Source organism: Salvelinus alpinus, chromosome 8 (genome assembly GCF_045679555.1).
Source record: "Salvelinus alpinus chromosome 8, SLU_Salpinus.1, whole genome shotgun sequence".
Lineage (NCBI taxonomy): Eukaryota > Metazoa > Chordata > Actinopteri > Salmoniformes > Salmonidae > Salvelinus > Salvelinus alpinus.
This window is the reverse complement of record NC_092093.1, coordinates 73,817,892-73,840,815: the sequence shown is the minus strand read 5'-3', so window position 1 is coordinate 73,840,815 and position 22,924 is coordinate 73,817,892. Positions and strand designations below refer to the sequence as shown.

At 41.7% G+C, this 22,924-nt stretch overlaps 3 protein-coding genes across 11 annotated transcripts in view; 1 reads left to right on the top strand and 2 right to left on the bottom strand.

The window, feature by feature from the left end:
• The window catches only part of plppr5b (phospholipid phosphatase related 5b), a 106,274-nt gene extending 101,888 nt beyond the window's left edge, over positions 1-4,386 (top strand). For all 5 annotated transcript variants that reach the window (XM_071415031.1, XM_071415029.1, XM_071415033.1 and 2 more), the window contains one exon: positions 795-4,386. In XM_071415031.1, the coding sequence (XP_071271132.1) occupies positions 795-824 (30 nt within the window). In that variant the 3' untranslated portion in view covers positions 825-4,386. The remainder of the gene's footprint in view (positions 1-794) is intronic.
• LOC139583686 (uncharacterized) lies at positions 2,193-17,725 on the bottom strand. The gene is made up of 3 exons (XM_071415028.1): positions 17,655-17,725; positions 6,316-7,349; positions 2,193-4,617 (listed from the first exon to the last, which is right to left on the bottom strand). The coding sequence occupies exons 1-3, from the start codon at positions 17,722-17,724 to the stop codon at positions 4,453-4,455; spliced, it is 1,269 nt and encodes a 422-aa protein (XP_071271129.1). The 5' UTR covers position 17,725; the 3' UTR covers positions 2,193-4,452.
• Positions 17,726-21,481: 3,756 nt separating this feature from the next.
• Positions 21,482-22,924, bottom strand: part of snx7 (sorting nexin 7) — a 39,204-nt gene continuing 37,761 nt past the window's right edge. For all 5 annotated transcript variants that reach the window (XM_071415023.1, XM_071415026.1, XM_071415022.1 and 2 more), the window contains one exon: positions 21,482-22,031. In XM_071415023.1, the coding sequence (XP_071271124.1) occupies positions 21,951-22,031 (81 nt within the window). In that variant the 3' untranslated portion in view covers positions 21,482-21,950. The remainder of the gene's footprint in view (positions 22,032-22,924) is intronic.

Genomic DNA, 22,924 nt, shown 5'->3' with positions numbered 1-22,924 from the left:
CTAGAATAGAGCAACTAGAATCTAGAGCAACTAGAATCTAGCAACTAGAATCTAGCAACTAGAATCTAGCGCAACTAGAATAGAGCAACTAGAATCTAGAGCAACTAGAATAGAGCAAGTAGAATCTAGAGCAACTAGAATAGAGCAACTAGAATCTAGAGCAACTCGAATCTAGAACAACTAGAATAGAGCAACTAGAATCTAGAGCAAGTAGAATCTAGAGCATTTAGAATCTAGAGCAACTAGAATAGAGCAAGTAGAATCTAGAGCAACTAGAATAGAGCAACTAGAATCTAGAGCAACTAGAATCTAGAGCAACTTTTAGAGCAACTAGAATAGAGCAACTAGAATAGAGCAACTAGAATCTAGAGCAACTTTTAGAGCAACTAGAATAGAGCAACTAGAATCTAGAGCAACTTTTAGAGCAACTAGAATAGAGCAACTAGAATCTAGAGCAACTAGAATAGAGCAACTAGAATCTAGAGCAACTTTTAGAGCAACTAGAATCTAGAGCAACTAGAATAGAGCAACTAGAATCTAGAGCAACTAGAATAGAGCAACTAGAATCTAGAGCAACTTTTAGAGCAACTAGAATAGAGCAACTAGAATCTAGAGCAACTTTTAGAGCAACTAGAATAGAGCAACTAGAATCTAGAGCAAATGTCGTTCAGCTTCTTAACGACTTACTTAACCCTGCCTCATTTCAAAAGCTTTAATTTCTTCTGAGATAAAAAAATAAATACTTTTTGTGTAACTTGTCTCACGTAATTGTTTTCTTTCTTTCCTCCTTTTAGAATCACATCACCTTCGCTGAAGTCACATGACGTTGAATCGGCCGTTTTGCAAACCCATTGGACATCAACGCTCTTCACCGTCCAATCAAAAATGTAATAGTCGGGGTGCAACGCTAACTCATTATGTACGGCTACTGTATAAGGTCTGTCTGTGTTGTTGTCTTGTCGGTCCCTGTATCCTATCCTATGCCGCAGTCATGTAAAAACTCCTCAATAGCTTGATGGGAAGCTCTTTGCTGTGTTTCTCCATGTGTTTGCTGCATTTATTTAATCTGTTTTTGGACTTAATCCCTAAATGAGGAAAATTGACCTGATTCAACTTGAATTAACTCGACTTGTCATTATAAGCAGAAATGCTGACACGCTGTGACCCAGATGCCACTTTATACTGTAGAAGAGAGGACTTCATCATGGAAGTGACTGATCCATTTTTCCACAATGTTGGTCGGATACGTTCTTATTCATTCTGCCATCGCTCCATGTAAATTATATTTCATCATTGGACTCTATTTTGTGTACAATAAGCATTGTTACATTATCAGTATCCTAAATAATGGGAAGATAGGGAGCATTCTTTTTCTCAAAGGTAGCCTACTGTATGTTGTGTTGAATTTGTAGATGTGTAGATTCAAAAATGGCCCTGTTGCCACATACAGGGACATATATTTCAACACCAGATTATGATAAATGTAAACCAATGATGTTGGTTAGACTTTGATTCATGTTGCTTCATTTTTATTCATGTTGCTTCACTTTTATTCATGTTGCTTCATGTGGCAGTTCCTAAAGCTGATACGCCATCACTTGGAGCTCGAAGAGGGGTTGGTTATCATCTGTGTGTCAGCGTGTGTGTGTGTCTCCTCTCTCTCTCACTCTTTATTCAACTCTCTCTCTGGTGTGGAAGGGATACAGTGAAAGGAGCACAATGTCGCTAATCGTTTAGTAATTACTTTAAGTCTATTGTTGATACATATGAACGCATGTGACAGGGAACTGTGTCACTGTCTCACAGGCCAATATTGAGATTTGTTGTGTTATGGTGAAACGTCATTGTCTTACTATGATTCCTTCAGATATAAATGTATGTAACTGAGGTGCACCAATACCACATCTGTCACTGGTGAAATTTGAAAAGGGTCTTTCGACCTAAGACACCTCAGAGTATGCAGAAAAAATACTGCACTTTGGGATGCAAGCTGCAATTCGATCGACCAACCCCTGTCAATGCGAAAATAGTTTTAAGAGGAGCAATAACATTCATTTTGTGACGGTTTTGCCCATGAGTAGAGAAGAGCAGAGCATAATATTGATGTCCCCATTATGTTGCCCCTGAAATCTATATTTTTGTAATGATCACTAAAGCACTTAACTATCATAAAGGACACAACAACACAGGAACATGATAACAGCACCACTTTAAAATCAAGCTTGACTCAAAAACGCAGGCAAGATGGCCGCCCATACCGCTGCTGCTTGGAAAATATACATAATTATGTCTAGAACATTCAGGATTTGTAAAATCTGCTAACATGTGCATTGCAAGACCTAACGGTTAGTGTTATTATATTCAAATGATGGAAAAAGTGAACTGTATAAAATGTACACATACTGTAGGTCAATATCCTTCTGTCAGACATTATGGCTGTCTATTTTCTTATGCTTGTGCACTTTATGTATGTGTGTGTTTGTTCACAAAAAGTACAGTACATGTGTTAATGGACTAGTATTACTTTAACATAGCTATACCATGTTATACAAGTACACATGACTATGTTCCGATTTTTTTGTACTCTGACTTTAATATTTCCTCTATGTTGTATTACAACCTCTACTACATACTCATACATTTGGTTACACTGCATACTCATACATTTGGTTACACTACATACTCATACATTTGGTTACACTACATACTCATACATTTGGTTACACTACATACTCATACATTTGGTTACACTGCATACTCATACATTTGGTTACACTACATACTCATACATTTGGTTACACTGCATACTCATACATTTGGTTACACTACATACTCATACATTTGGTTACACTACATACTCATACATTTGGTTACACTACATACTCATACATTTGGTTACACTACATACTCATACATTTGGTTACACTACATACTCATACATTTGGTTACACTACATACTCGTACATTTAGTTACACTACATACTCATACATTTGGTTACACTACATACTCATACATTTGGTTACACTACATACTCATACATTTGGTTACACTACATACCTTTTTGTTAAACTACACATTCATACCTTTTGGTTAAACTACACATTCATACCTTTTTGTTAAACTACACATTCATACCTTTTGGTTAAACTACACATTCATACCTTTTTGTTAAACTACACATTCATACCTTTTTGTTAAACTACACATCCATACCTTTTTGTTAAACTACACATTCATACCTTTTGGTTAAACTACACATTCATACCTTTTGGTTAAACTACACATTCATACCTTTTTGTTAAACTACATATTCATACCTTTTTGTTAAACTACACATTCATACCTTTTTGTTAAACTACATATTCATACCTTTTTGTTAATCTACACATTCATACCTTTTTGTTAATCTACATATTCATACCTTTTTGTTAAACTACACATTCATACCTTTTGGTTAAACTACACATTCATACCTTTTGGTTAAACTACATATTCATACCTTTTTGTTAAACTACACATTCATACCTTTTTGTTAAACTACACATTCATACCTTTTTGTTAAACTACACATTCATACCTTTTTGTTAAACTACACATTCATACCTTTTTGTTAAACTACACATTCATACCTTTTGGTTAAACTACACATTCATACCTTTTGGTTAAACTACACATTCATACCTTTTTGTTAAACTACACATTCATACCTTTTGGTTAAACTACACATCCATACCTTTTTGTTAAACTACACATTCATACCTTTTGGTTAAACTACACATTCATACCTTTTGGTTAAACTACACATTCATACCTTTTGGTTAAACTACACATTCATACCTTTTGGTTAAACTACACATTCATACCTTTTGGTTAAACTACACATTCATACCTTTTGGTTAAACTACACATTCATACCTTTTGGTTAAACTACACATCCATACCTTTTGGTTAAACTACACATTCATACCTTTTTGTTAAACTACACATTCATACCTTTTGGTTAAACTACACATTCATACCTTTTGGTTAAACTACACATTCATACCTTTTGGTTAAACTACACATCCATACCTTTTGGTTAATCTACACATTCATACCTTTTGGTTAAACTTTTGGTCCATAGACAAGACTTTCATGCAACCTAGCTACTGATCTTTTTTTTAAATGACCGTTTTTTCTTCTTGTTCTTCCCTGGTTTGAAGTCAGACTGTTACATTGTCATTATTTAGCATAGTGAATCATTTTGTATGGATGTTGTTGATATTCTGGTCACCCAGTTGTTTTACCAAACTTCTATTTCATTCCTTTGTCTTTTTATCATGACCTTTTACACTGTAGACAAAATTCAATTTACAGTCTTGGAATAAAAAAGAATTATATCAAGATTGCTCGCTCCTCCTATCCATTCACTAACCTACTCTGAATACTAAATATCTTGTTATTTGCTTGAGTCAAGTTTGTCTGTTGTGAAGGATATGTTGAAAATCATCTCCAAATTGTCCTTCTTCCCTGACATGAGACAGATTGACTGACCTACACTGTAAAAGATGCACAATGTGCAGTAGGGTGACATCACACTCGTTCTGCCGCTGGTTCCTTGACTGACTCTCGGAGTCCTACGGAAGACAGACAAGAAAACAAACAAACAAACCATCCATCACAAGAGAGAACAAGCGGCAGAGAGCCATTTACAACAGTCAGTCACCAGAGTAGAGATACATGCTGTAGAACAGAGCATTGCTGAAGCTGTTGTCTGCCTCCCAAACGGCACCAAAACCCTTAGGGGATTTGGTCAAAAGTAGTGCACTATATAGGATATAGGGTGCCATTTGTGACACAGCTTTCCCTCATTCTATAGAATCTCCTGGAACACTGATCTGTCTTATCTGTCCCCTGTGGGACGTATCAAGTGTCTCGGAGGAGTGCTGATTAATGATCAGTTTAGCCTGTTAGATCATCTTTTAATAACACTACATAGACGTGGGGATCTGATCCTAGATCAGCACTCCTATTCTGAGACATTTGATACATACAGCCCGACATCTACAGGTGCACAAAGGCCACTTCTGAGGGGGTTTCTCTCTCTGTGACTTACAACAGCATTCCCACCTCTGGTAAAAAAATAAAAAAAAACACATGGGAAAGGAATTGGTTTGTTAACTTAGTCTGTCGGAAATACTTAAAGTGCTATAGTAGCGCTTATTCGAAGGAACATACCAGAAAAAAATATATATGATGTGATGATGTGACAAATACAGTCCATTTCATAGAGAAGAGAAAACAGAGTCTCTCAGACTTACTATTACTGTCACCATACAATATCCACTCTGAATGAGGAATGATGAGTTTGAAGGACTTCTCTGCATGACTTTGAAGTGCCTCTGTCGTTCTGAATACAATGTCTTCAATTGACAAAATCGCACCCATTCAATCTATGCGAACATTCATCCATATGTGAACTTCAAATCTTCAAAGACTTTCCAAGCATATGTGCCGTTTGATCCACTTGATCCACTTTGTGTTGCCATGGAAATTAATGATGTATTGGACCAAATGGATCCTGGGGTTTCTAAAGAACCTATAGAGTTATTACAAACCTATTAGAATGTACTACATAAAGAAAGACATTCATATTCTGGTCTTGAATCGTGTTCACTTGAAGCAATTCTAAATATAACAATGTCCTTGTGATCTTTGTTGCGAGCTGAAAGCACCTGTTTCAATTGAGACTGAAATGTTTTGTAAAGGGTGCTGCTGAGAATACTTCATGTTTTGTAAAGGGTGCTGCTGAGAATACTTCATGTTTTGTAAAGGGTGCTGCTGAGAATACTTAATGTTTTGTAAAGGGTGCTGCTGAGAATACTTCATGTTTTGTAAAGGGTGCTGCTGAGAATACTTCATGTTTTGTAAAGGGTGCTGCTGAGAATACTTAATGTTTTGTAAAGGGTGCTGCTGAGAATACTTAATGTTTGACGAGAAAGCCGGAAGAATAGTAGTATTATTACAGTAAAGCAGGATGTCATTATGTTTCCATTCACAGCCATTTACATAGACCAGAGAAATTAAAAAGATATCAATGTGGTCTTCATTTAGAATTTAGATTTTCCAATGATAATTACGTTCCAATTTTATTTGGAGGTGAAGAATACAGGAGTGGTTGACAGATGGGCAGCTTCTGTTATGCACATGCAACTAGTAAATGATGGTGGCAGCACTTAACTGGCAGTACTGAGCTGACCTGCCAGTCTGGCAGGATGTGTACACTCTGAGTGGAGTGACAGAGAGAGTCGCCATGGAGCTGTGGAAATACTCACCCAAGGCCATGTCGATCCTTCACCCCACCGCAAGGATTCTTCTCTGGGCATCTGTCTCCCTTTTCCAACCCCACCTCCACTTCTCTGGTCCCTCCTGGAGCCGCTGACCTCCCGTCCATCCTGTTGGCTGGCTCCTTGGCTGTCTTTAGCACAGCCAGAGAGCCCAGTATCTGGAAGATGTGTCTGGGTTTGGCTGCCCCTGGATACACCAGAACCACAATCACTATTATGCAGAATGCTGGTGAGACTGTGGCTGTCAACTGATGCCCCAGAGAACTTTCTCACTTTCCAGGAGTGGTGTTCTGGTTGACCGACCCGCACCTGTGCTCCGCCGTCCCCGACGGGCTCCCCAAGCAACCTCCAACCCACCGGTCTGGTTCCAGTTCCAGATGTGCTCGGGCTCACATGGTTCACACAGTTCATCCTAGAGGGCATACGTCGGCACAGCTCCAGTATCTCACAGCTAGATGCTCTAATTGGGTTTTGGAGGTCTGGCAGGATTCTGGAAGGGAGCCGAGATGGTTCAGGGTTCTGTGCCACCATCGCCCTACACCGCCATGGCACTGCTAGTTCCTCTGCAGACTGCTCTACACACGAAACACATGAAGAGGCTGGGCCCCAATGGGACCTGGTCAGTGGCAGCAGTCGCTGCTTCAGTCTCTGTTGTTTGATGTTTGTTTGTTCAGATTGTGGTGAGGAACATTTTTTGCTTTCAGCAACTTTTCTATTCTTCTGAGGCGGAGGATCGTCGACGCCCGTTTGGGAATGCGTCTGAGCACAGTTGGAATTGGACGTGTTAAATCTCTCCCAGCGGGGGTTAGTTTGGAGCTGTCTGGGAGATTTCACTGGGAGAGGAACGAGATTGGCAGTGAGCTTCTCCTCTATCTCCATCCCATCCCCCACTTCTTCTACTGCATAGGACCATGGCCCAGTTATCAAATGGGACGACACTACGATATTCCTCACATCCAAACATCTGCAGTTCAGATTTAACTCTCTTCTAACCCTCTGGCGTCCGTGAAATTCATTCTCATCTGGGGGAGAAAAAAATTACGGGAGAATGTTCATGTTTACAGCTCTAATCTTGTCACACTACTCAGCTGTGGGAGTGTGTTAGACTACAGCACGAGCCCTCGAACCAACGCATTGAAATCAGTTCATTACAAATGCAAAAGTGATAGAAGACAAAGTGAATAATTTACATGGAGAAAATGCCATCGTTAGGGATTTAATGATTAAACAGGATAGGTATGTTTGTTCTCAGCCATACTACAAAGCCTTGACACCAATGTCAGTGATGTTCACCCTCAGCCTTTTCGTTGTGTTTAGATCACACACATTCTTTAGAAAAGAAATAGCATAGGAAAAAAATTCCTTCAAGCAAACAGACCCAAAAGCCAAAAGAGTGTTACCACCCTTACGGAAAAACCACATGAATTGCACGTGATCTCATGTGAAGTTAATGTGATAACATTAAGCTACATGTGAAAACAAGATCTCATGTGAAATAAATGTGACAACATGGGGATGCAAAATTTCACCAACCTTTGAACATTTTGAAAGTTTTTCAAATGTGAAACTGCAATGTCACATGTAAATCTGCTATTCACATGTGAGATTCATGAAAATATATTCATGAAAATATAAAATGGTATGGATGTTTTAAGGTAAGTGGTACGCTGTTCAGCTAAAATAGTGTAAACATCTTGAATCAATATGAATACACTTGACATGATCACTTAGTGCTGACTTTTCAAAAGGACCCCACCTGGGATTTAAACTCAAAACCTCTGGATTCGGAGTATGCTGATCTTTTTCCTGCACCACAAACTCCACCACATTCTCAGGAGTCACCTACACATTCACTACCTATACTACATTTCTAAGCAAAAGAGTGCCATCTCCACTGCTATTTTACTAATCAGTTAATCTGACTATTCTCTCATCATTGATTTCATGTACTTATTTCAGCAATTTGAGCGTTTTCTGTATAGTTGTCTATCACTATGATAAAAAACAGCATGGAGTCTTCTTGGGTATGTCGCTACAAGCTTGGCACACCTGTATTTGGGGAGTTTCTCCTATTCTTCTCTGCAGATCCTCTCAAGCTCTGTCAGGTTGGATGGGGAGCGTTGCTGCACAGATTTTTCAGGTCTCCTGAGATGTTTGATCGGGTTCAAGTCCGGGCTCTGGCTGGGCCACTCAAGGACATTCAGAGACTTGTCCCAAAGCCTCTCATGTGTTGTCTTGGCTGTGTGCTCAGTGTCGTTGTCCTGTTGGAAGGTAAACCTTCTCCACAGTCTGAGGTCCTGAGCGCTCTGGAGCAGGTTTTCATCAAGGATCTCTGTACATTGCTCCGTTCATACAGTATTTGCCTCGATCCTGACTAGTCTCCCAGTCCCTGCCGCTGAAATACATCCCCACAGCATGATGCTGCCACCATCATGCTTCACCGTAGGGATGGTGCCAGGTTTCCTCCAGACGTGACGCTGGCATTCAGGCCAAAGAGAATCTTGTTTCTCATGGTCTGAGAGTCTTTAGGTGCCTTTTGGCAAACTCCAAGCGGGCTGTCATGTGCCTTTTACTGAGGAGTGGCTTCCTTCTGGCCACTCTACCATAAAGGCCTGATTGGTGGAGTGCTGCAGAGATGGTTGTCCTTCTGGAAGTTTCTCCCATCTCCACAGAGGAACTCTAGAGCTCTGTCAGAGTGACCATCGGGTTCTTGGTCACTTCCCTGACGAAGGCCCCTCTCCCCCGATTGCTCAGGTTGGCCGGGCAGCCAGCTCTAGGAAGAGTCTTGGTGGTCCCAAGCTTCTTCCATTTAAGAATGATGGAGGCCACTGTGTTCTTGGGGGAACTTCAGAAATGTTTTGGTACCCTTCCCCAGATCTGTGCCTCGGCACAATCTTGTCTCAGAGCTCTACGGACAATTCCTTCGAACTCATGGCTTTGTTTTTGCTCTGACATGCACTGTCAACTGTGGGACTTTATATAGACAGGTGTTCCAAATCATGTCCAATCAATTGAATTTACCACAGGTGGACTCCAATCAAGTTGTAGAAACATCTCAAGGAAGATCAATGGAAACATTTAATACATTTGCTAAAATTTCAAAAAAACATTTTTCACTTTGTCATTATGGGGTATTGTGTGTAGATCGCTGAGGATTTTTTTTATTTAATCAATTTTAGAAGAAGGCTGTAACGTAACAAAATGTGGAAAAAGTCAAGGGGTTTGAATACTTTCCAAAGGCACTGTATCTTATTTGGAATGAGTTTAATATGCAGATACATTACACTGTATAGTGTATGCGTGATGTTCCAGGGACATCTTAACAACTAATTTTTGTTTGCTGGGAAATCTCGTGAAAACATTCACATGTGAAACTTCATGTGAAATATCATCGCATGTGAAGTGTTCCAAAACCACATGGTTTCACTTGATTTCACATGTGAAAGGTTATTTGATCACAAGAAAATCTCAAAACATGAACATTTCACACGTGAAATCATGTGTTTTTTCCATAATGGCTTGCAACCTTGATCAGTGGGTCTTTTTCCATAACCATATTTCCCCCCCCACTGACTGGATCCAGTTACAGATTGAGAGAGCCCCATTTGAATGGCTGACACAACCTGGTCCTGTTGCAGTCATGATGAATCACTGAGCCTGACTATAATTACAGTGCTCTGTCCACACAGGCCCAAACACTGATCGATGACTTACTCAAGCCAAAGGCTGTCTTCCGGAACAGTAGCTTGGTTGGTCCACCACAGAAGGCTCTGGACAAGACATCTCTTAAAGCTCCCATCCCACCACAGGATAATAAATTAGGAGTGTTTTATAGACAAGGGCGCACTCCATTTAACCCCTCACCTGCTGCAGTGCAGGTGAGTGTTACTGTTAGGATACTATAGGGACAGTACTTTTTGGTACAACGGTGTAATATGGGGACAGTACTTTTAGGTACAAAGGTGTAATATTGGGACAGTAATTTAAGGTACAAAGGTGTAATATTGGGACAGTAATTTATGGTACAGAGGTGTAATATTGGGACAGTAATTTAAGGTACGGTGTTTCTGAACGTAGCTACATGTACAGCCCCGGTAATATACAGTGGGGAGAACAAGTATTTGATACACTGCCGATTTTGCAGGTTTTCCTACTTACAAAGCATGTAGAGGTCTGTAATTTTTATCAAAGGTACACTTCAACTATGAGAGACGGAATCTAAAACAAAAATCCAGAAAATCACATTGTATGATTTTTAAGTAATTCATTTGCATTTTATTGCATGACATAAGTATTTGATACATCAGAAAAGCAGAACTTAATATTTGGTACAGAAACCTTTGTTTGCAATTACAGAGATCATACGTTTCCTGTAGTTCTTGACTAGGTTTGCACACACTGCAGCAGGGATTTTGGCCCACTCCTCCCTACAGATCTTCTCCAGATCCTTCAGGTTTCGGGGCTGTCGCTGGGCAATACGGACTTTCAGCTCCCTCCAAAGATTTTCTATTGGGTTCAGGTCTGGAGACTGGCTAGGCCACTCCAGGACCTTGAGATGCTTCTTACGGAGCCACTCCTTAGTTGCCATGGCTGTGTGCTTCGTGTCGTTGTCATGCTGGAAGACCCAGCCACGACCCATCTTCAATGCTCTTACTGAGGGAAGGAGGTTGTTGGCCAAGATCTCGCGATACATGGCCCCATCCATCCTCCCCTCAATACGGTGCAGTCGTCCTGTCCCCTTTGCAGAAAAGCATCCCCAAAGAATGATGTTTCCACCTCCATGCTTCACGGTTGGGATGGTGTTCTTGGGGTTGTACTCATACTTCTTCTTCCTCCAAACACGGCGAGTGGAGTTAGACCAAAAAGCTCTATTTTTGTCTCATCAGACCACATGACCTTCTCCCATTCCTCCTCTGGATCATCCAGATGGTCATTGGCAAACTTCAGACGGGCCTGGACATGCACTGGCTTAAGCAGGGGGACCTTGCGTGCGCTGCAGGATTTTAATCCATGACGGCGTAGTGTGTTACTAATGGTTTTCTTTGAGACTGTGGTCCCAGCTCTCTTCAGGTCATTGACCAGGTCCTGCCGTGTAGTTCTGGGCTGATCCCTCACCTTCCTCATGATCATTGATGCCCCACGAGGTGAAATCTTGCATGGAGCCCCAGACCGAGGGTGATTGACCGTCATCTTGAACTTCTTCCATTTTCTAATAATTGCGCCAACAGTTGTTTCCTTCTCACCAAGCTGCTTGCCTATTGTCCTGTAGCCCATCCCAGCCTTGTGCAGGTCTACAATTTTATCCCTGATGTCCTTACACAGCTCTCTGGTCTTGGCCATTGTGGAGAGGTTGGAATCTGTTTGATTGAGTGTGTGGACAGGTGTCTTTTATACAGGTAACGAGTTCAAACAGGTGCAGTTAATACAGGTAATGAGTGGAGAACAGGAGGGCTTCTTAAAGAAAAACTAACAGGTCTGTGAGAGACGGAATTCTTACTGGTTGGTAGGTGATCAAATACTTATGTCATGCAATAAAATGCAAATTAATTATTTAAAAATCATACAAGGTGATTTTCTGGATTTTTGTTTTAGATTCCGTCTCTCATAGTTGAAGTGTACCTATGATAAAAATGACAGACCTCTACATGCTTTGTAAGTAGGAAAACCTGCAAAATCGGCAGTGTATCAAATACTTGTTCTCCCCACTGTATATATATTTTTTTCCCTCCCCAATTTCGTGGTATCCAATTGGTAGTAGTTACAGTCTTGTCTCATCGCTGCAACTCCCGTACGGACTCAGGAGAGGTGAAGGTCGAGAGCCATGCGTCCTCCGAAACACAACCCAACCAAGCCGCACTGCTTCTTGACACAATGCACATCCAACCCGGAAGCCAGCCGCACCAATGTGTCAGAGGAAACACCGTACACCTAGCGACTTGGTCAGCATGCACTGCGCCTGGCCCGACACAGGAGTCGCTAGTGCACGATGAGACAAGGATATCCCTGCCCGGCCAAACCCTCCCTAACCCGGACGACGCTGGGCCAATTGTGCGCCGCCCCATGGGCCTCCCCGTCGCGGCCGGCTGCAACAGACCCTGGGCTCGAACCCAGAATCTCTTGTGGCACAGCTAGCACTGCGATACAGTGCCTTAGACCACTGCGCCACCCGGGAGGCCCAGCCCCAGTAATATTGGTGTATCTTTTTTTTGTGACCTTTTTATTCAGTTTAGTCATTTTTCGTTTTTAGAGGGAGGTTACATGTACAGAACCAATCAAATAAATACATTCAAGTTAACCCAAACCCATTCCCCCCCTCAGTCCCCATCCACCCACCCGCATCCTCCCTCCCCACCCGGAAACCATGCTATTTATCGCAGCAGTGCTGCCTGCCAGCAGTAATCTTCTCTGATTGATTAAGAGATTCAAAGGGCTATCATTGTTAAGTAAAAAATAGATGGAAAGCATTGAATATTTAAAGTGGAACTGACAGTGTTTCAGCAACGTGAAATCTTATAAAAATCTGTTCATATACATCCCCAGGAAGAATATGACATCTTTTTTTACAAGTGAGCACTTAGATATGGCCATTTTCTGGCACTCATAAATTCATAGAATTTTTGGGAATCACGTAGAGTAAGGCATTTGTGAAAATTCTATAGCAATATAGAGTGGGAAAGCGGCCGTGCGATCATACAATTGATAGACACTGTAGTAAATAAAACCTAATATAAACATCTGTCTTGTCCAGGACCAGAGTTTATGCAGACCGGTGCGCCATAGCCAATCAGAGCTATAGTAGGCCTTTATGCAAATAAACCATTTGCCACACGGGCCTGCCATCATTCACTTTGAACTGGACTGTGTGTTTACAGGCGGTAGGACCTGCCATCATTCACTTTGAACTGGACTGTGTGTTTACAGGCGGTAGGACCTGCCATCATTCACTTTGAACTGGACGGTGTGTTTACAGGCGATGGCAACAGCGCAACTTTAGATCATCAGAACACATTCACCAAAAGCCACAAAATACACCTGAATGGATTTCTGCAAATATGTAAATACTACAGGAGTCCTCTTAGATTTGGGAATTTTACAGCTTGTCTAAAACCACATTTTGACAACTGAATGGGAACTTGCCTGCCTGCCCACTCATTTGATCGATGCCAAATACATTTGATTGAAAACTAAGTTGTTCAAGTGTGTCAGAGTGCGCAATAGGTCATTACTAATTCAGAGAATTGTCAGATGTCTGTTCTTAAATTCAGAGCGTTCCGCTCTCCGAGCGTTCAGGTGCACACTGCACTATTGACACTGGACTCTCTGGCCGAGGAGTAGGGTTGATCCAAGCGTTCCTCACAATGTTGGCAGTCAAGCACACAAGTTAACTGGCTAAAGTTGGCTAGCTTGCTAGCTATTTCCAGTGAGAGAACACCTCACTCTCAAATGAGAGAACACCTCACTCTGACCATTTTACTCGGCATAGCAGAACTGGTTAGGCTGTTTTCATGTTATCTAGAGCGTGAGTGACTAACTGTGCTGCTGGCAACAATTGAATAACTTTTTTTTGACAGTCATATTCAGCGGGTGTTGCGTGTTTGTAAATGCATCAGTTATATTGCACCCTGGCACACTCAGATGTGTGCTCTGAAATCGGAGTAAGTCAGAGTGAATTTATGAACGCAAGAGATATGCTAACTGGATAACAGTCATTTAAGTTCAGCATAGCTAGAAAAGCGATTCACATTTCTTGCTAGCTAAACAAAGGACACCTGCATCTCTAGCTGTAGCCACCAAAATATTATATGAGGGGAAAGGTAACATGACATCTTCTCAGCAGCTAGCTAGCTAACGTCAGGCTCCGTGATTTTAGCTTGCTAAATAAATAGCTAGATAAATAGATACACTAGCCTATTAGCCACATTATGATTGACCTAGGATCATTGCCCGTGTTAGTTTGATTGTATTGACATTCCCAGCATTAGTTACATTTGTCCATTTATGTCCAAAATATCGAGTCATTGACACTGAAACAGTGCATTCCAAATGGGTGGCGGCAGCAAACAATGTACCAGGCCAGCTGTGATTTACAATCTGATAGGAATATTTTTTGAACTAATGTACCAAGAAATATATTGGTGAATTATATTAATCGTGCATTGAACTGCATCCATATATTCTGCCAACAATTCTGCCTTACTGTACGTCATGGAATTTTGTGCTGAAAATAACCTATTTATAAAACCTCTTATAAAGTTGGTTTTTGTTTTGCCTCTGCTATTCTTATTATCCATGGAACCCCTGGCCCATGCAATTCGTCAATCGATAAAAATAACACCAATTTCTCAAAAATATACTGATGACTTCATCTCATTATACGCAGAGTGATATTTTTATATATCTAGACAATGTATCTCAATCGCTCCCAAACACATTGAAGCTCAGAGATATATTTAGCTTCATCTCAAGTTATAAAATGAATCTAACCAAATCAGCCCTACTGCCTCTCAATACCCCGATGGAGGACTCCATCTCTACTTATGGAATCCCAATCGTTTCCCATTTTAAATATTTGTAAGTAGATATAATTCCCTTTTGAGATAAAACCATTGCCAGCAATTTTCACAGAACACTCAATTCAATCCGACCTCAGTAGATGGAATAATATCCCAGTTGCTTTAACCGGCAGAATATCTATTGTCAAAATGAATATACTGCCATGGCTGAATTTCATATAGTTCAATGTTTCCCATGACTCCCCCTTCTGGCTATTGAGATACAATTCATAGTGCGGCTTAAAAATGTATATGCCAAGGTAAACGATCCCGGATAAAATGTAGAAAGTGGGAAAGATGTAGGAGGACAATTCCTACCAAACTTTACATTGTATTTCCAGACACTAGCATTTCGCTCCATCATAAATTGGTTTACGTCCAACCGGCCTCACAACCGCAAACAACGTATAACCACGGCAACCCAGGACCTCCACATCCGGCTTCTTCACCTGTGGAGTCGTCTGACACCAACCACTCAGACAGCTGATGAAACTGTGGGTTTGCACAACCAAAGAATTTCTGCAAAACTGTCAGAAACCGTCTCAGGGAAGCTCATCTGTGTGCTTGTCATCCTCACCATGGTCTTGACCTAACTGCAGTTTGGCATCGTAACTGATTTCAGTGGGCACTGGCACACTGGAGAAGTGTGCTCTTCACGGATGAATCCCGGATTCAACTGTAGCGGGCAGATGGCAGAATGATGCTGATGTCATTTTGTGAACAGAGTGCCCCATGGTGGCGGTGGGGTTATGGTATGGGCAGGCATAAGCTACCGACAACAAACATAATTGCATTTTATCGATTGCAATTTGAATGCACAGAGATACCGTGACGAGATCCTGAGGCCCATTGTCGTGCCATTCATCATCGCCATCACCTCATGTTTCAGCATGCAAGGATCTGTACATAATTCCTTTAAGCTGAAAATCTCCCAGTTCTTCCATGGCCTGCATACTCACCAGACATGTCACCGATTGAGCATGTTTGGGATGCTCTGGATCGACGTGTGCGACAGCATGTTCCAGTTTCAGCCAATATCCAGCAACTTCGCACAGCCATTGAAGAGGATTGGGACAACATTACACAGGTCAAAATCAACAGCCTGATCAACTCTATCTTAAGGAGATGTGTCGCACTGCATGAGGCAAATCGTGGTCAGACCACATACTGACTGGTTTTCTGATCCACACCCCTACTTTTTTTAAGGTATCTGTGACTAAAGAATAGGGCCTAAGGAATTTATTTAAATTGACTGATTTCTTTATACGAACTGTATTTTCTCAAAAGTGGGGTTACAAGTTTTATCAACTTTCAAAGCAGAATAACTTTCCCATTGTTTCTCAACTGCAGTGTATGATATACCATCTTCTAGCTCTGTGTCTCTTCTTTTATCCAATGTAAAAAAAATACAATTTCAAATTTTGCTTCATAGGACTGAATCCAGGTGGTAGATATCCTCATTGTTATTAGCAATATGGTCTAAATTAAGTCAAACATAAAAATGTAATAAAGGAATTGTGCGGAAGCCCATTGGGGACTGGCAATCTATCCTAAACAGTTTAGCCCATAGGGATGCAATGTGCTGTAGCCCCACAAGGAAGCAACCCCAGTCTGTATGGCACTTCAATATGTTGTCCATTGTTCATTAATTTGCCGTGGAGTCATCATTGTCTAAATACCCTGGAACATAGGAAATATAATAATAACGAAGTCCAATCTTCAGCAACAACAATAATAATAGTGTTCCTTTTACCCCATTGAGGTGGTGTCCTCATCATTGTCTTATGCTGAGGGCTGCATCACAGCCATAAGCTAGGCTGCGTGATTGTGCGTGGATAGCATACCTGAATATTGAGCCAGCCAAATTGGGGTTAGCCTAAATCTGTCGGCTCATCCCTTTGTCTGTTGGGCTTGATGTGCTTATAGAAGAAGTCTTGAACCTCCTTGGCAGTAGAAAACGTGTTTGTTGTATTCTGGAAGGTCAAGATGAGTTTTGCAGGGTGGCTGAAGCAGCATCTCTAATATTGGTATTTCTGAATGTTGCTACATGTACAGGCACAGCAATATGGGTGTTTCTGTTCATAATAGCTGCTTCCTGGTTCCACAGTATCATTTATCCCAGCAGGTGAACCAACCCACACAGTGTCACTCTGCAGTTGGGCCTAGCCCCACACACACACACCCAACCACCCACCCACCCACCCACCACCCACCCACCCACCCACCCACCCACCCACCCACCCACCCACCCACACACACACACACACACACACACACACACACACAGTACTGGCTATTGCACTCTCTCCTGCTGTTCATACACAGAGCCACATTAAATAAGAGTGCCATAGGGACGTCAATCAGTCAAAAAACATGCACGCAAACACGCACGAGCATGCACACACATGCACACACATCCGCGGGCACACATTTACATTACATTTACATTTAAGTCATTTAGCAGACGCTCTTATCCAGAGCGACTTACAAGTTGGTGCATTCACCTTATGATATCCAGTGGGATATCACAAACAAGATACAAAAAAAACATGGGGACATCTGTCGGCATCTGTTGACTACCTTTATGAGCCATTCATGTTACATTTACTGAACACGATGATGTGTTTTCCTTTTATTCTGGTTTTATGGAGCTTTGCCATTACCCAATGTTCAGCTTCGCTTCCAGGAAAGGCAAAGGCTGGAATCAGGATTTTGAGGTTTGTTATGATCTGAGACTGAATGATGGTGACTGAGTGAAAAACTCTGATTACTTACCGCCTGGTCCATTATCTGGCTCGGAACCCTCCCAAGCGCTGCACAGAGGATTCTTCTTCTCTCTTTTCATCTTTTCTGAGAAGAGGGATATGGAGAAAGATAAGGAGGCGCCACAATCAAAATGCATTCTGAAAACCCCTGTCAATTAGGTTTCAAAACATCCCAGCAGTTAAGTCTTTAAGTATGTCACGTGAACAACATAGGGTTTTAAACAAGATGATGCTGTTGTAAATAGTGCTATGAAAACATTGTAATGCCTATCAGGAAACACCTCAAGAACAGAACACTCAGAAGCTTATTTTCAGAATGTGAGAAAATACTATCTTTATCCCTTGTAAGTCCTTGCTCATTCATTGTATACAGCTCCTCAACATTTAATTTAAACTTGAATGTGAACAGTAGATGTTTAGCAGATATGCCAAACTTTCTCCATTGTCCTCACAATGGCTACCACGGGTGTAGGGTTGTATTGTTGTGTTGGTAACCGCTTCTCTGGTCTAAACCTCGTCTAACTGGCTGACTGCCATTCTAAGGAAGTTTGTTACAAACAGCAAAAAGCTGTTTATAATGCTAAACAGCCTACCAATAGTTTTCTCCTGGCGTTGGTATTTGTACTAAATGGTTAGAGAAGACGGGCAATCTGCGATGATATCAGATTGTAGAAGGCAGGGTTACCCAGACTCAGTGGGCTTGTCCCAAATGGCACTATAGAGAATAGGGCTCCATTTGGGACGGACACGCTGTCTAATAGAAGCTCATTGAAGAAGATCAGAGCGACACCAATCACAGTGGAAATACAGCAGGACTTCATCATGTGCCTAGCGGGTCCAGTTGATTATGTCCGATTACGTCAGACGGAGTCTGGTCTTCTGCCTTTAGGACAAACTCTGTACACTGACTGATTTAATATTCTGATCACATTAGAACATCTGCTATACTTTTCCACGTCAGCACTGAATGAAAAGCACACAAAATGTATTTTATGATTTATTGCGATAGCATGACTAGATGAGATAAATGACTAACTGTTTAGTTCCTAGAAGTGAAATGTTCCATTGCTTCATCATGTTCTATACAGGCATATTTTGACATATTGAAAAAATTACATCCAGAGACCAAAATAGACAAATAAATAATAAGAAAATATAAGGTTCTACCTTTCCCCCCCTTTAGGCTGTCCTTTGCCAGAGCCCATCTCTGTCTCTCTGTCATAACATTCTCCTGCTGTCTGCACATTGGAGCGTTCCAGGGATTTGACATGACCACGATGCCTGCCAGCGACTGCCATGCATCAATTTCACACCCACCACTCTAATTACCGCAACACACAACAGAAACCAGGAAGTTAGCCACAGTTACAGTTGGCTTGACGCTCCGAGCCAGAGGGATCAGAGAGAGAGAGGAGAGGAGCTGGTGCAGGTATTTTAATAAGACAAAAAATGAAATGGAACAATACAAGTTCCTTCTGTCTGTTTTTTCTCTGTTTTCTCTCTTTTCCTCCCACCGCCTTCCCCACTCCCCAAAGACTATTTTTTCATGAACACCGCAATAGAGAGCTTCAAAATCCATTCAGTAGTGTATGGTAAGCTATACCTCCCTCTATCTTTTCACCTCACCACCAGTGAAAGCTCTAAGCTATTTGAAGTGCTAGATGTAGAGGCAAGTGCACGTTCTAATGACTGTGTGAGTGACACTGCGCCAACTGGGCTGTATCACTCTATATGTGTTAACTATCCATCTCTGGAACTGTACACACCACAGGTTGGTGGCACCTTAATTTGGGAGAACGGGCTTGTGGTAATGGCTGGAGCGGAATAGGTGGAATGGTATAAAGTACATCAAACACATGATTTGATGCAATTCCATTCTCTCCATTGCAGGCATTATTACTGTATGAGCCATCCTGCCCTCAGCAGCCTACACTGTAGCACACCTGATGCTGGTGATGATAGGCACTCCTGTTGCCATTATAGCCCTCTTGTTTAAATCAAATGCAAATGTTTTCACTAGAAGTAACTACGTGACTGTTTTGGGCACCAACTGTCTAAAACAGTGTGTTCGTGTGCCCATCTCTGTTCTCCCCAAAGCAAAAATGTCAATGTTTGTATTGCGTAAACACAGATGATGTCTTCTGAGAGGCGTATATGTCAAAAAGATAAAGTATTGTTTATTGAACACCGTCTCTGTGAGAAAGCCCTCCAGTCAATGCATTGTTTGATTTATATCAGCTTTATTCTTTTGCTAGTTGGTTTTATTACTGATTTCATTGCTGGTTGTTGCACTGGTATATTTATAGCCTATTTTTCGTATGGTTGTTATGTGATCATTGAATGATTAAGATTTTCAATGCATCCATTAAACATGGCACAGAAACTTGAACACATCCATCCCTCAGTCATTAGCAGTCTACATTTGTGTCCCAAATGGCAGCCGATTCCCTTTATAGTTCCCTACATTAAACCAGATCCCTACGGGCCCTGGTAAAAAGTAGGGCACTATAAAAGGAATAGGTTGCCATTACGGACACATACTAAAATAGCTAAACCTCTCCATTCATTCATCAGCTTCCTGTGTCTCCATCTCGATTAATGTTGAATCAGATAGCGAATGGAGGAAGACTCCCCCTGCACCCCTCTGTTTGACCCGGCAGTGGGGCAGGCAGGCGGGAATCTTGGAAAGCCCTGCCATACTACCATGCTTGCTCACAGCCTCGCATCGCATGGAAGTTCTTCTGAGCTACTGGAATATTCATACCCACATGGCAGGGCCAGCGTTCACTACAGCATAGCCAGAGAAAGAAATCTGGTTAAGTGTATCCTAAATAGCACCCTATCCCCTATGTAGCACACTACTTTTTGACCAGAGCCCTATGGGTCCTGGTGAAAAGTAGTACACGAAATACAGAATAGGTTGCCATTTCAGGTGCAGGTTGTCTGTTGAGGTGGTAAATGATGTGTCCTCCTCACCTCAGGGGTAAACTATTAGTTATTCAGAACGGCTTGATCAAAGGAACCAGTTGGAACTGTGGAGGTAAAGGAGTCCATGAGAAATCGCCAAACATGGTCCATAGTTTAAACTTGATTAACACACACACGCAATCTAATATTATTTTCTAATGGGATGCTTTGTAACACTGTATTGACGCCAGTTCTGATGTGTCCCAAACGGCACCACATTCCCTTTATAGTTCACAACTTTTGACCAGAGCCCTGTCAGAAGTAGTGCACTATATAGGGAATAGAGTGCCATTTGGGAAGTACCTCTGGTTATAGCTCAGCTCTTGGTTTAACAAGCATGTGCTTTTCTTTCCTCTCGTTGCTCGTTCTATATTCAATAAAGTGCAGATAAAGGGCCTAATTTCAGGGCACTGTTATTTTGATGGTTCTTTAATGTTTAATGTGATTAGGCCTTTAGAGTGGGTAACCTAGTTAAGCAGGGAACATGCATCTCTACTCAACTGTCCGTTCTCACACACGTACAGCATGAAAATCCCCCCAATTGACAAAGCAAAACAAAATGTATGCCACAAAAAAACTATTTTCGATTACAATTTGCACTATGACGTTTATAGTAGAGAGATTTTGGTTTGATGTAACGAGACACTGCTGTGAAAATGTATTATGCATTATATTTCATGATCAATGGAAAAGATTGCATTTTTCTGAAGTTTAGCATGGTTTTCTTTTCAGACGGTAGTGTTCGTCATAAGCGTCGCAGATCGTAATATCTTGAAAAGCACCTACATGAAAATAACATTGATGTCGCTGTTAAGACTAACTACAAGCCAATAGCTTAGGCTCCATAAAACACCATGCACTGAGAAAACACAATGTAGCAATCCATTTTATTATGCCAACATCTTAAAAACCCAATTTAAAGCTTTACAAAGAGAAAAATGTGTATAGTAAAAAACAAAAATGTGGCACTCTAGTTTATTTTCTGTTATCAAAAATACCATAGTGAGTCATTGTAAAACAGGTAAACAAGTAAAGTATGTCATCGTATTGCTGTGAAAATCATGGTGGATCCATCAGTGTATTCAGTATATCTACCCCTCAGATCCAGGGCTGTACAGAAGCCCTAAGGCAGCGGCTGGCTGATCATGCATATTTAAAGATCTCTCAGATTTATCACAGTCTGTGCTAAAGTGACTTTAAAGTGAAGCTTCATTGGAATGATTAGGGTTAAATTCCAGGAGTCCTCCGGGTTGTGCTGGAAGATGTCTTTGGCTGTGCCCTCTGGATAGGGGGTGGTGGGCAGAGGGTTGTGTAATAGAGAAGAAGTGCATCGTGGGGGTTAGGGGGTGTTGTCTCTGTCAGTCTCCTCGCTGGGTTCTGTTCTCTGGGAGAGAAGGAAGGTCTCCCACACTGCCAGACACTGGAGGAGAGAACACCCACATCATCAGGTTATGACAGACCGGTAAGACTCACACACACACAATCATTCAGTTGAAACGGCAGGTCTGTGAACTTTTGAGCCAGTCAGTATGTTTCCACACATCAATAAAACCTTCCGCTCTGTCATCTAAACTTCCAAAGTAATAGCTGTCTGTTTAATGGCCGCCGTAAGTCAGACACACATGGCATGCCTCAATTCAGCAGCCAATTTCGTTCACAGGCTCCGGCTGCTCCCTGGACTTCTGTCTCATCTATTTGTCACTTGACAAGGTTGTGATTAATGTTCTGACCAAAACAGAGCCAAGCACCCACCCAAACAGCCCTATTTCCTCTGTCTCCATCCTCCCCCCTCCAGCCAACATCTAAACATCCCCTTCCCCTCTCACCCTGCCTCCTCTCACCCCAATCTTCCACACCCACCCAACCCTTCACTCCACTCTCCATCCTTCTCTCCTCTTCCAAACTTAGCCAACATGACAGTGGCAAGAGGCTCTCGTGTGTAGCCAGCTGACTGCCATGTCACTAGTGCTTAATCATGATGACACCTTCACCACGGGACACAGACTCAGTCTGACCTTTACCTATCAGCCTCACTGACGGGGCCCAGAAGGCAGAGCTAACCAGAGTTTGGACATAGCTGCTTTACACAATAGGTTATACAGGGACAGAGCGCAGGGCTAACCAGAGTATGGACAAAGCTGGTTTACACAATAGGTTATACAGAGACAGAGCTAACTAGAGAGCCGGAACAGAGTTGCTGTACACTAGAGACCATGGGTTATACAAGGACAGGGACAGAGAGCAGAGCAGTGCTAAGTACAGCACAAGGGGGGGGCGAAAAGCGAGGGGGCGGAAAAAGTTACCATAGACTAG

Excerpts from the sequence above, each read along its gene's own strand:
- LOC139583686 (XM_071415028.1), bottom strand. The coding sequence starts at position 17,724 with ATGAAAAGAGAGAAGAAGAATCCTCTGTGCAGCGCTTGGGAGGGTTCC. Across the intron at positions 7,350-17,654 it reads GCCAGATAATGGACCAGGCG|ATGAGAATGAATTTCACGGA; the intron begins GTAAGTAATCAG and ends TTTCTCCCCCAG. Across the intron at positions 4,618-6,315 it reads AAGGATCGACATGGCCTTGG|GACTCCGAGAGTCAGTCAAG; the intron begins GTGAGTATTTCC and ends TGTCTTCCGTAG.